The 12,885-nt window shown below is 35.3% G+C and overlaps 1 protein-coding gene across 2 annotated transcripts in view; it reads right to left on the minus strand.

The window, feature by feature from the left end:
• Window positions 1–12,885, minus strand: part of LOC138330549 (phospholipase D1-like) — a 45,007-nt gene that overhangs the window by 24,274 nt on the left and 7,848 nt on the right. The window contains exons 2-6 of one of the 2 annotated variants that reach the window (XM_069278115.1): window positions 10,831–10,978; window positions 10,421–10,549; window positions 5,779–5,878; window positions 5,059–5,124; window positions 4,661–4,818 (exon numbers count right to left, since the gene is read on the minus strand). In XM_069278115.1, the coding sequence (XP_069134216.1) occupies window positions 4,661–4,818; window positions 5,059–5,124; window positions 5,779–5,878; window positions 10,421–10,549; window positions 10,831–10,978 (601 nt within the window). Of the gene's footprint in view, window positions 1–4,660; window positions 4,819–5,058; window positions 5,125–5,778; window positions 5,879–7,165; window positions 7,283–10,420; window positions 10,550–10,830; window positions 10,979–12,885 lie in introns of those variants that run through there. The other variant, XM_069278121.1, reaches the window with a different exon arrangement.

The following is a 12,885-nucleotide window of genomic DNA, read 5'->3' on the forward strand; positions in this document are numbered from 1 at the left end:
GGTTCTTGAGAAGAAGTCATTTAAAATTTTTTAGCCTATTTGCCGCCCGTGACTTAAATGAAGATCAAGGTCATCCATTTGAATAAACTTGATAGCCCTTCATCCAAGCATGCTACATGCTCAATATCAGTATACTTGGCCTTCTGGTTCTTAAGAAGAAGTCATTTAAAGATTTTAGCCTATTTGACTCCAGTGACCTTGAATGATTATCAAGGTCATTCATTCGAACAAACTTGGTAGCCCTTCATACCAGCACGCCACAGGCCTAATATCAGGTCTCTAAACCTTTTCATTATTCACAAGATGTTGTTTAAATGATTATAGCCTGTTTGACCCCTGTGACCTTGATTGAAGGTCAAGGTAATTCATTTGAACAAACTTGGAAGCCTTTCATCCCAGCATGCTACATGGCCAATATCAGTACCTTGGGCCTTCTGGTTCTTGAGAAGAAGTCGTTTAAAGATTTTAGCCCATTTGACTCCAGTGACCTTGAATGAAGATCAAGGTCATTCATTTGAACAAACCTGGTAGCCCTTCATCCCAGCATGCCACAGGCCTAATATCAGGTCTCTAGGCCTCTTAGTTATTCACAAGAAGTTGTTTAATTGATTTTAGCCTATTTGACCCCGGTGACCTTGAATGACTGTCAAGGTCATTTATTTGAACAAACTTGTTAGCCCTTCATCCGAGCATCCTACAGGCCAAATATCAGTACCCTGGGCCTTCTGGTTCTTGAGAAGAAGTCATTTAAAGATTTTAGCCTTTTTGACCCCGGTGACCTTGAATGACTGTCAAGGTCATTCATTTGAACAAAATTGGTAGCCCTCCATCCCAGCAACCTACAGGCCAAATATGAGTACCCTGGGTCTTCCGATTATTGAGAAGAAGTCGTTTGAATGAAAAGTTTACGCACGGCGGACGGGCACAGCGCACGGCGCACGACGACGAACGGTGCATGATGACAATAGGTCATCCTGACCCTTCGGGTCAGATGACCTAATAAAAATTTATACCCTTAATTATCAACTTGTCAACTACTGTCACTGCAAAATGGGATTATATAGAGCCAAGGTTTCTGTATTGATACTATTTATATGTTTTTTTTATTCTGGTGTCTGCAGATATTTCACTAATATGATAAAGTGGTCCATGCATTTCTATGGCATTTATAAAGTTAATATAAGCTGAAACTGATAGATTTTGCTTGAAGGGTATGAAGGGTCAATTTCTTTATGTTTTAGGTTTCAACCAATTTTATAAAATATCTGGCTTTGACATGCAGTGAAACTAATAGTATTTCTTGATATGGTTCTAGATTTAAATCATTAAAGGTATGGTTAGCATACTTCAAACTAAAATAAAGTATCTTATTTATTTATGATAAAAACAAAAAGAAAACAAAGGCAAAATGAGTTTATAAAGTGGAAACGTAAGGCAAAATGAGTTTATAAAGTGGAAACGTAATGTAGATAAAATATTCAACAAGAAAATGTATCAAGCAGGGATTCTCAATATGAATTCTCATCATGATAAAGGCTTCTATGACATTTAAAGAGTTCATACATATATTGATAAGAGGTCTGACATTATATCATATACTGTATGTATGTTTATAATTACACCCTGTGTAAACGTTTTCCTAACACAATTGCCTTATCATAAAAGCATGAAAATCATTGATTTCTTCACATTTGATCCCCAGCGAAAAAAACTCGACACCAAACCCTGAATACAAGATGGTATATAGTAAAAGGTTTACACAGCTGACTTTGGTTTGGTTGGTCAGGGTTACAGTGGCCAAACGATTATGATATTGGCCATTTAGTTACCCTGGCAAGCCTAGCTAGCTTCCATCTCACAGCCTCCTGCTTCATATGGCCATGGTTTCAAGGGGTTACGGTAGTTGTATTTTGCAACTGGCTCTACACCTCTTGGCCAAGAAGTTTAGGTGCCTGATATTCTACATCTAATTATCCACCTTTGGGTCAAGTATTAAATGTCAATATTTAAGGGCATATCATTCTTCCATACTTCAGACATGGTTTTCTTGTAGATGCTAGGAAAAAATGACTTTTACTTTTACTAGGGTATAGGAAAAAAGACCACTCACATGCACTAGACAATGACATGACATCATCAATACATATGGTGCCCACTTTCAACAAGAATCATCAACTCTAATGCATTACAACATGCCTGTGACGATGGAGCAATGAAAATACTTCAAAACAGCTGAAATTTCATCATATTATCTTGTTAAAGTATTGGAGAAAAATAATCAAACATGGTGGACAGGGATATAGCTCAACCCTCATGTAAGATTTTGGCTGTCAACATATGGCAAGCCTCATGATGACCACTCACAACTGCTATAAAACACCTCTACATAAAGGACCCTTGTCTACAAAAGACTCAGCAACCCAAACTGGTGCAATCTACTGTATAATTGACCTCTGTATACAAGACACCTATCTATAAAGGACATTTTGCATTGTTCCTTTGGTGTCCTTTATTGGTAGGTCTTACTGTACTTATTTACTTATTTTACTATTTGCTTGGCTTATCTTGATTGATACTTTCAGGAAGATATTTTTACAACCCTTAGGATCATGTTAGATATCCTGAAGAAGGGTTTCAAAAGGTTGTGGTAATAAATTAATCAGCCTGATTAAGAACAGAACTTCACCAAATGTCGTGGAATCAGATAAATCAATGACCAGAAACCTTGAAAATAAAGAGAAACAAATGACCACAGTTAATTGTTGGCTGTTACCAGCTGTCTTCTGTATAGACTCTGATACACCACCGGATTTATCACTTAATCACTTGTACAGAAAAAAACTTCACACCTATAGGTCGAAGACAAGCCATACTTTGGACCCTGTCACAGACAAGCCGAGTTAGCCAAGCCTTACCGATGGACCAATGTCACAGACAGGCACTAAAGCATAGTCGTGTCGGAGGAAATGATGTAACAGACCAAATGCCTTCAGTAAACAGTATCAGCATCAACAATGGGATGTTTATGGCCCAAAATCGTTTGATTTATTTATGCAGCACACCAATTCCTATAGATGAAACCTCCCAAAGGAGCATTCACTTCTCTCGTAAATAGCCCTGTCAGAAAGTTTATACATGGCAGTCCTTCCTTTAATTACATCCACATTGATTAAACTCCTGGAAATCTTAAAACCAATACACATTACCATTAATAGATGTTTCTATTGGAAAGTCTCGCTGGATTTAGATAATGTAAGAACTCCTCGATTTCCATTAAACATAAATGATAAAATTTCCATTAACAGACATATATCCCCTTAGCAGGTTTGTGTCTGAATACAATGTACACAAAATAATCAAGATCATCTATCAAGTAAAGTTCTAGTGGTCAATGACATTAGGTAAGATTTACCGGTGTCAGCTTTTTATTTTTAAATCTAATAAATTATGAATGTCTATTTGAGTTCTAGACAAGTATCAAGCTAAGTTTTAGTTTCCATCCGCACTACTCTCCAATGATAACTCATAAATCTATATTGATCATTGAATGCAACATGTTGACATACAGTGGCAGCATGAACTGACAGTTTCCCTGACATATTCACAAAAAAAAAGATTCCCTTAATAGACATCGGCCGCCACCTCAATTATCCAGAGGAAGATTGGTATTTTCCTCTCACTGTATTACAATAGAACATTCATGAAGATCAAAGTCCTCCAGGATTTCACTAATTACAGCAATAAGGCCAGAGTTTATAGGGTTTTTATGAGTCAGTACACTTGGTTGTTTAGAAAGACCACAGCTTCAATTGTCTCTCCTGTATAATCGTTACAATATAGGAGATGGAGCTGTTCAAAAATACACTGCTATTTACTCATGTGTATGATGCTTCTAAACTCTGTGTTTATGCATCCAATTGTAAATGCATTTTACATGTAGAAAAAACATTTAAAGCTAAAATAATGACAAAACAATCTATCTGTAGTGTAATGCTGCTGAGAGTAGTTTTAAGGTAACCGATTGTCCTTGCAGAGAGATGAAGCTATTTAGAATGAATCATTTCCTGTACAGACTAGGTTGATGTCTTTTACCCGAGGAAGCTGGCAGGACATGTAACATGGACACGTAACGTTACATATTTTTTGTTTCCACTAAAGCCCAGGTAAATGATAAAGACATGATATATGTCCACATGTTTAAACTGTTTTTAGGGCGTTTGTTATCAGTATGCTGTAACTGTTTTACCGTATTTATCTTAATATACATTCAAACCTGCATTAGTGACCACCTTATTTATAAAGACCATTTGCTTCGGATTCCAAATGGTTATTTATAACACAATTTGACCTGTGAATGAAGACCACCTGGCTATAGAGATCATTTTTATTCCTTGTGTGGTCTAATAGACAGGTTTAACTGTACGTGCCAATCTATAGTTGATGGTGTTTCTTTCGTTTGCTGACTTTAACCATGACACGATCGAAATAATTTTTTATCCCAGACATATAATTCCCTGTCCGTACTCAACACAAACCAAATGCATATCGCATGAACAGCATGCATTTCAATACAGTCACAAGGGTTTTATTGGCGTGTGCATGGTTATTATCACATATCAAAGAGCCCATGGTTTATTTATGAAGACAAATAGATTCTTACCGCTTGTTCCATCTTCCTGCCAAGTGGAACTTCCTGAGACAGCCACAACACCCGATGCTAATGTGTCTTCCTCCAGAACATTTCATAATGGCACCTTCTTTATATTTCTTACCAAGCTTTTTGACAAATGACAGGTGGCTTACTTCCAGAAATTTCATCTGAAGGAAAAGAAAACATCAATACAAGACTTCAGATGTCAAGGTTTGCAGGCATTAGTCTTGTTTAAGTTGAAATATGATGAAACAAATTCCATTTCCCAGTATTTCTTTTTGTATTTGCTTTTAGACAGCTTATGAATACATCTTCTGTTAACAATTTTGATTTTTTTTTTCATTTTCTCAAAGCTGAACAACTAATTGTCAAGTAGACATGTATATATTAAATAATATTCAACTTACAGTTTCAAAATGGTTCCGATATGTTGGAATATCCACTAAGTTTTGTAGATAGTCTTCCAGGTGTTTCTGTAATAACCAAATTAAATCATTGTAAGGGGTTTTTTTTCACAATGAAATATATGAATATTTTAGTCTAAATAATTTGAACAAACCTGAAAAAATGCAGTGATCTTGACCATCAATTTTATAGTGACAATTACCATTGTGATTTTTCATACTAAAGTGACACCACAAGAAAGTATCTAAAAATGTTGATAAAAGGATGATAAATTTGGTAATAAAACCAATCAAATCTATCCTTCTATCTTGATAATCCTTAAGTTTAATGTGTAAAATCTATGAAAGACATGCAGGTCAAATTCAAACAGTTATAACATTATTTTACTTTTCTTTTTCTCCTCTTTAAATGGTTAATAATTGTTTTTATTCCCTCGTATCCCAGACAGGGTTATATAATATAAATTTTAACTGTATGAGATTTTTCTATGTCACCCTATCATAAAGACAAGCTAAATGAGATCTTTAGATGTTCTTAACAACTGTATGATGTTGTGGCAACAGTATCATGACGTCACAACAACCATTCAACGACGTCACAAGGATTATTGCTTGTATTGCTGACAAGTCATCATTAGAGACCAACAATAGTCAGGACACAACCAAATGTACCTAAAGTGGTAAGCTGAAATTGTTTTCCTAGATTAGCAGTAAAATACTTACTCGTCTTTTGTCAATGTCCCGAACGATGACCTCTGGTTTCTTTGGAAATCTGGGAATGCGATTTTGTCTTCCACGCACACTTTTTCTTTTCTCATGATGTCTGAAAAATAAATAGGATAATTTCATATTCTTATAAGATCATTTAAGCAATGATTAGCACACCTAGTGAATCTTAATGACTCTTACCTTTTGTAAAATCTAAATAATTGACTAATACTGATGATGATGATGATGATGATAAAGTTATACCTTTGCTATCATATTTTCTGCATGCAGCCAACAGAAATGTATCGTAATACAGCTAAGATAACTATCATTTCTATAAGCTTATTTTAGATTTCCATTTGGTCTGAGTGAAAGCTGTGGAATAAAACCCCCTCTATTTCTGCTGGATATAAAAATTAAGGGTTTGACTAATTCCTTTTACTTTTATATATTTTTTATATCTTCTTCAGCAAATGTTGGCAAAATTCAAGTTTTGCTTGTCTTTACTTAACTGATTACTGTATAATCTGATTAAGGCCGAAACATGTCGGCAACCAGCAGCACCAGATGAACCAAGAATATACCATTTAGTACCTGGCTCAGGAGTTGCATCTCTTATTTTTTCGATGATCCTACTATGTTTTTAAGAGGGCTCTGTATCCATTAGGATCCTCCTGACGACCAGAAGATGAACCACAACACACATGAACTTATAGCAGGACGTTGGTTCTTAAGAATTTCTCCTTCTGGAGTTTTTCTTTTTGTTCACCTATGATTACTGTATAGTACACTAAATCTGCAGGGTTCGTATTTCACGATTTCGTAAATGGAACCTTTTCATGGGGGTTTGATAAATGGTGTCAATGTTATTAATATACTCTTTTGAAAAATATTTTGAGTATAATTGCTTGAGAGTGGTGCCATTTTGGATAGGGTACAACAGTAACCAAAGCCCAATGCTGATATGTTATTGTAGTAATTATTTCACTCGTATTTTGAATTAAGTAAAAAGGTGAATATAGCGAAAATAAATCACTCACAAAATTTACTCGCTACATAGTAATTGGTATATGTCTCCCGTCACAGATAAGTTCAATTTTAATTTTACACCCAATGTTATATAGTTGCAATGTCTCCATTCTAGATATATTTGTAAATGCCCTTAGTAAATAACACACTTGGACTGGAGTCACAGAAAAGATAAATATAACATTCCATGTTTTACATGACACCACATTCTTTATCAGAAGTTGCATGAAGCCTAAATAAATATTAACATTTAACTTATTTCAAATCCAACAATAACAGTCCTTTTTTATCATAACTATAATATGTTTACACATGTTTATATTAGGGACAGTATATAATAATTACAGTACATTTTTATGTATCAATATCTTACATATTTGTATTCACGTAGAGAAAATCAACAGGAAGTGGTTTGATCCAGCCAGGATGAGAATTTCCTGTCACTCTATCCATTTACACTACTGCATATATATACTCCAACAATGTTAGAGATATGGTATGAATTAATCACGGGTCTGAAACCAACACAAAGACCAGGTTTGGGATAGTAGATCCAGTTTATTAATGTTATGTAATGATTACCGCAATTACATCATAAATGATATTACATAATACATTAAAATTATTCTTCTGAATCTCCACATGTAAAACTGGATCTATAGACTATAAACTACGTACCTGTACAAGAATATATAACAATTAAGTTAGAAATAATTAACATTAAAACATTGGGAATGGGTAGCCAAGGGTGGGCCAAAAATTTTTTACGCTACAGCTAGCACGCCATTATGAATAAACGCCTTATCGCCACGCCTCGCTGCTATAGAGTGATCCTGTTGTCTAAGATGGACCCTGAGTCCTAAACTCCATTTATATTACTACAACAGGATTTGATTGGTCAGTGTAGTGAATGACCACAACATTGATAGGCTCTTTACCACTGTCACTCAAGTGCCATACCCCCCTCCATCACCTGGGGGCAGGGGTGTCAATGTGGTAATAACCATCACCTCTAAGTGCAAAGGCACCTGATACAATCTCCCTTCCTCGGCATCCCCTAGGGAGCCAGGGGATAGAAGGTGGGTGGTACATTCACTACACTGATAGCTTATGTTACAAAATATACTTGGCTCCCATCCCCTATCTTAATAACATATTAAAAACATTAATACTTCCTGTGACACTATTAGACAGTGAGTGGTTTCAAACAACCAACAAAACAATTTACTGTAAATTGGGATATTTTGGGGTTTTTGTATCAAAATCGGGTGGTTAAATTTTGATGCATTTAAATTTGGATTTTCCCTTTGCCATGTAAAATTTTGGCGCATACGTTAATTTGATAAAAGAAAAACATTGTAAAGATTTACTTTGTCTATGCACATATATCCCGCAACAATGAACAACCAATGTGATTAGTTTTGAGAGCCTTATCATTACAAAGACAACCCTTTGAAATATTGGTCTTCAATAGAAGTGATGAAAAGTCACACATCTTATTATTGAAATGTTTGCACTAAAGAAAGACTAGCACAGGTAACTTTATTTTTCCGACTGACAGCACATACCTTAAATGTATGTTTATGCAATGCGATCGAGCAATTTACCCAAGAGTATGTGATCATATACCTAATAAATGGCATGAAGATGTATTGATCGTTATATACAAACAAATATTCGTAACCAAATATTGATGTGTTAAATTTTGGCGCTTTCATGCCAAACGCAAACTTCGCTAGCCAAGGGTACAGTAGTCTACGATACCGAACCCTTGGCAGATGTCACTTCAAAACCGATGTTTCCACACAGAGCCACCTGCTGGATCATCGCAGTTGAGCCCCTTCCATTTACATAATTTGCAACCAATGAAAAAGCTTGTATCATTGTTGTATGGATTAAAAAATGACAGTACCCTTTAAAATGCACATATTGTTTGCAACAGATTCAAAATACCAAAGATAAACAGGTTTGTCATCTGTTTGTCAGTGCGAACACTGGCTTTTGAATTTCACGCATAAGCGTCCAATTTGTCAGGATATTGCAGCTTATCTTTGCATAATTTGTTTAACTTTGAGAAACAGAAACCATACACATATTTACTTTCCCAATCTGTTTGAAGCCCTGGTATAAAAATTTAATAATTGCCTAAATAGTAAATATGACTCCGCTAGGAGCTGTTGTTGACAGTCATGGCACGCTGCAATTTACAAATGTAGGTCAGTACTATCACTTCGATTCAGTTTTGTTGTTATATAAAAACTGCTTTTTCATTGGTCGCCTGAACCATTCAGAATTCAGAATTTCGAAAGCGGAATCTTCGACACAACACCTGCCAATGTTTCAGTATCTTAGACTTCTGTACCCTTGGCTAGCGAAGTTGGCCAAACGCAAAATAAGCCAAAATATGACCACATGCAAAATATCCCAATTTACGGTATCCGATGATGAATAAGCTGTCTGATGGTCTCTCATGTTGTGGGAGTAGTCTATATACCAACTAGATCATTGTTTATATTATATATATATAAATGAAACTTTTGTAAATAAAACACATGTAGTGAGGTATACAATATACATTGTCTTAATGAATGCCTTTATATTTTTAAAACAACTGACCATCCACGATCCCTTAAGAACAAAGCACAAAGTGGTTTAAATTGTTTTAAAATTTAGATGTAGTAAGGACAAGAATTCAAATTTATGAGGAAAACAATTACTACAAAATTTGTTTAAATTTTGACACTGAGGTCAAATTCAGGAGCCACGATTACACATATATGCTGTAGGCTTAACATGTTTACTTACTCCAACAATGTTAGAGGTATAGCATGACGACAAACTTTTGAAACATTACGTCGTGTCTAACCTCTAACTTTCCATAGGCCATTTACCCAATGCTGAGGGTTACATATTCAAAGATGGGATTGTGACAATATAAAACATTTAAATTACATTTAAATAGTCATCAATATCAAATGCCTACATCTTTTTCATAAATTAACAAATATTTTGACAAAATCAGCCCTAAAATCCTAACTTAAACTTTCATGACCCAGACAAAACTTCATGGCGATAATAACAGCCAAGGTCAGAAGAGGAAAGCCAGAATACCTGGAGAAAAACCACCGACAAGCAGTCAGTAGCTAGCTACTGCTCCACATAGGATTCATACTCATGACCCAGAGGTAATGGGCCTGTGGTATTTTGTCACGACATAATAGCCACTCAGTCATCACAGCTAGACCCTCAAAGGATGAGGTGCTGCCACCGAGTGATCATGACTGTACAACCGGTTAGTTTTGAGGGGTCTGCTCAATTCTGAGATATTGATGTAATATATATCACATTAGAACCAAATTGTGAAATTAAAAATAAAACCACCAAAAATTTAATTTTCATGTTTTTGGCCAAATCGTCAAAAAAACAAAATGCCTCACAAAAATAACTGGCTGTATATATTATATGGTCTATCCTTGGGTTATTTGCAATCACAATGAGATTCTTGACCAGAAGATGGAGAACAAACACATAGAATTCCCTACCTCTTTTTATGCGATAAAGCCTCTTAAGAAACATTGACTCACGATTTAGTTGGTAATGGAATAGGTCTTAAGAAACATTGACTCACGATTTAGTTGGTAATGGAATCCTGCGTTGCATACGAAAGTTCCGGAGAGAGCTGTGAAGATGATCAAAGTGTTTGAACCGCCTCCGAACTGTCCACTGAAATTCTCCATGTGTGACTTGAACTGTGTACCTGGAAGGGGAGACAATTAATGATAAATAAACATGAGCATTAAAAATTAAACAAACTGCCTATTATAACAAAATAAATAAAAGTTCATTATAAACCTTTTGGATACGCCTGTTGTAGTATTATTGTCCATGGTTACCTAATTTGATCTGTATCTCATTCAGCATTACTCATACAGTATAAATAAAGTGACTGAAATGCTTATAAACTTTCTTATGAATACTTTATAAAACTGTTATATTTTAAATAATTTGTATATATTAAGTACATTGATGTGAACTTACAATGTAGGGTTAAATATTTTGATGTGGGCATTGTGTCGCTCGGCCGAGATGATTTTGATATAGACGGGAGTATTTGGGATCCAGCAGTTTGTCCTGATTGTTGTAAATCCCTGTGGTATGGCATGGATAGCACTGAAATCTAGCCCCCCTGGAACAAAATCAAGAGGTAACGTAATTAATACCAGCATACTGACACATTGTGTATTGGACCAAAATCTTTGTCTTTAAAAGTCAGTAGTCCAACGTTAAAAATATCACAATATAATAACAGATGTCAAAAGATACCGTGCGTTCCTTTTGCAGATACAACTGGGACGAACCCGCTGTATCTGTAATGGAACGCGCTGTACCAGCTGCACCGAACCGGTACAAGTGATTCGTTTTCAGAAGCGTACCACTTGTATCCAAGATGGCAGACCTGAGATTCTTTATTTGTCACCGGAATGTTTTCTTTGCTGAAAACAAGGCAGAGGGTATTTATATCCGATAAAATTACATGGATCATTTATTTCAATGTGTGCCGAAACAATTTAGGTATTACTTTTATATCTATTTTGTTGTTAACACCGAAAATACTTAGCTTTTATATTCGAAGTGTATCTTTCATATGGGTGCCGCCATCATGGAAAAATCCAAACGCGTTCCATTTTGGCGGTGCCGTATCACAACTGGTACAAATCCGCAAATGGATTGCATGGATAAATAACGTATAGATTATGACCCCAAAACACATAGTTATCCATAAATAGAAGTGATAGACATTTGGTTTGAAATCAGAAGTCGTAAACTGGTTGATAACCGATTAAAAAATTGATTTCTTGTAAGTAATATTTTGGAAATTAAATTTTCTGTTACTTTTCAGTGTTATTTTCTGCAGATATGGAATAGTAAAGCTTAAAGTCTTAATCAATTAGGGTACTCATATATAATGTTTCTTTTTCTGTTGAGAATTGATCTGTTAAAATAAATGTCAAAGTTAAGTCTACTTTATGCATTTGTACCACTTTGATTAGCGATCTTCGAATTTCATAATGGATAATTAGAATTGGAAAGGACATACTGTATCAACAGATAACAATCGATAATTGGGCCACCATTAATAAGTCTATATACAGATGATGACTTTACACCAGGTGTAACTTTATAAATATGGATATTATATCCATGTAGAATTTTTAATCATATATAATAATTACCAGGTAGATTCAATAAATATGCAGAAGAATTTGGAAAATACAAGGTCGAGTATACTGATCAAGAATCAAGCCTGGCCATGGGTTTCTGATGGGATAAACCAATGAGGCATGATTCGCACTCCTGTAAAACAAATTAAATGTATCCTGACTACTGTATTTTTCAGTCCTTAGAGCTACAATATTAAAGCTACTCATGTCCAGTGAGTGACAGGCCGTACTTAAAGTAATCAGTCGGGCAAGGATGGCTAAAGTCGGTAAAAATGGTGTGAATGTATCCAGCATAATTTCTTATGAAATAGAAATAGAATATCTCTCGTCAAAATCTGTCTGCGTACGAAGAAATTAATTCTAAGTATAGGAATCCTTAAACGTCATCCCGGCTGACTATGTCGGTGGTTACATTTCCACGCAGCCTCGCTTTCAATGCTTCAACTTTTATTTATTTCAATGGTCAGAACTGGGAAATGTAAGCAGAACTTGACTGTCGTATAAATATGTGAGAACTTTTGGAAGGCCAATTAACGCATTTAGACTGGTTTTCTTTGCCCGACTATTCACTTTAACACTTAAAGCCACACTGACCCACAACATGCTATGGAGACCTCATTACTGATCCAAATAGGTGATCACTGACCACAGATTCTCAAAACGTAAAGCAATGAATCAAGTCAAAAATTTACTCATTATTTAACTGTTTAAGTAAACGAAATTAAATTCAGTCCATATTATTAGTTGAAGTTTGTTCTGAGGAATCTGGGCCTGACCTCAATATTTCTATAACTACCCAGGGTCCTAATTAAGTCTGATACGGTGATATACATGTACATTGGCCACAATTTATTCAGATCAAGTGAAAATA

The sequence above is a fragment of the Argopecten irradians genome, chromosome 1, assembly GCF_041381155.1.
Source record: "Argopecten irradians isolate NY chromosome 1, Ai_NY, whole genome shotgun sequence".
NCBI classification, from domain to species: domain Eukaryota; kingdom Metazoa; phylum Mollusca; class Bivalvia; order Pectinida; family Pectinidae; genus Argopecten; species Argopecten irradians.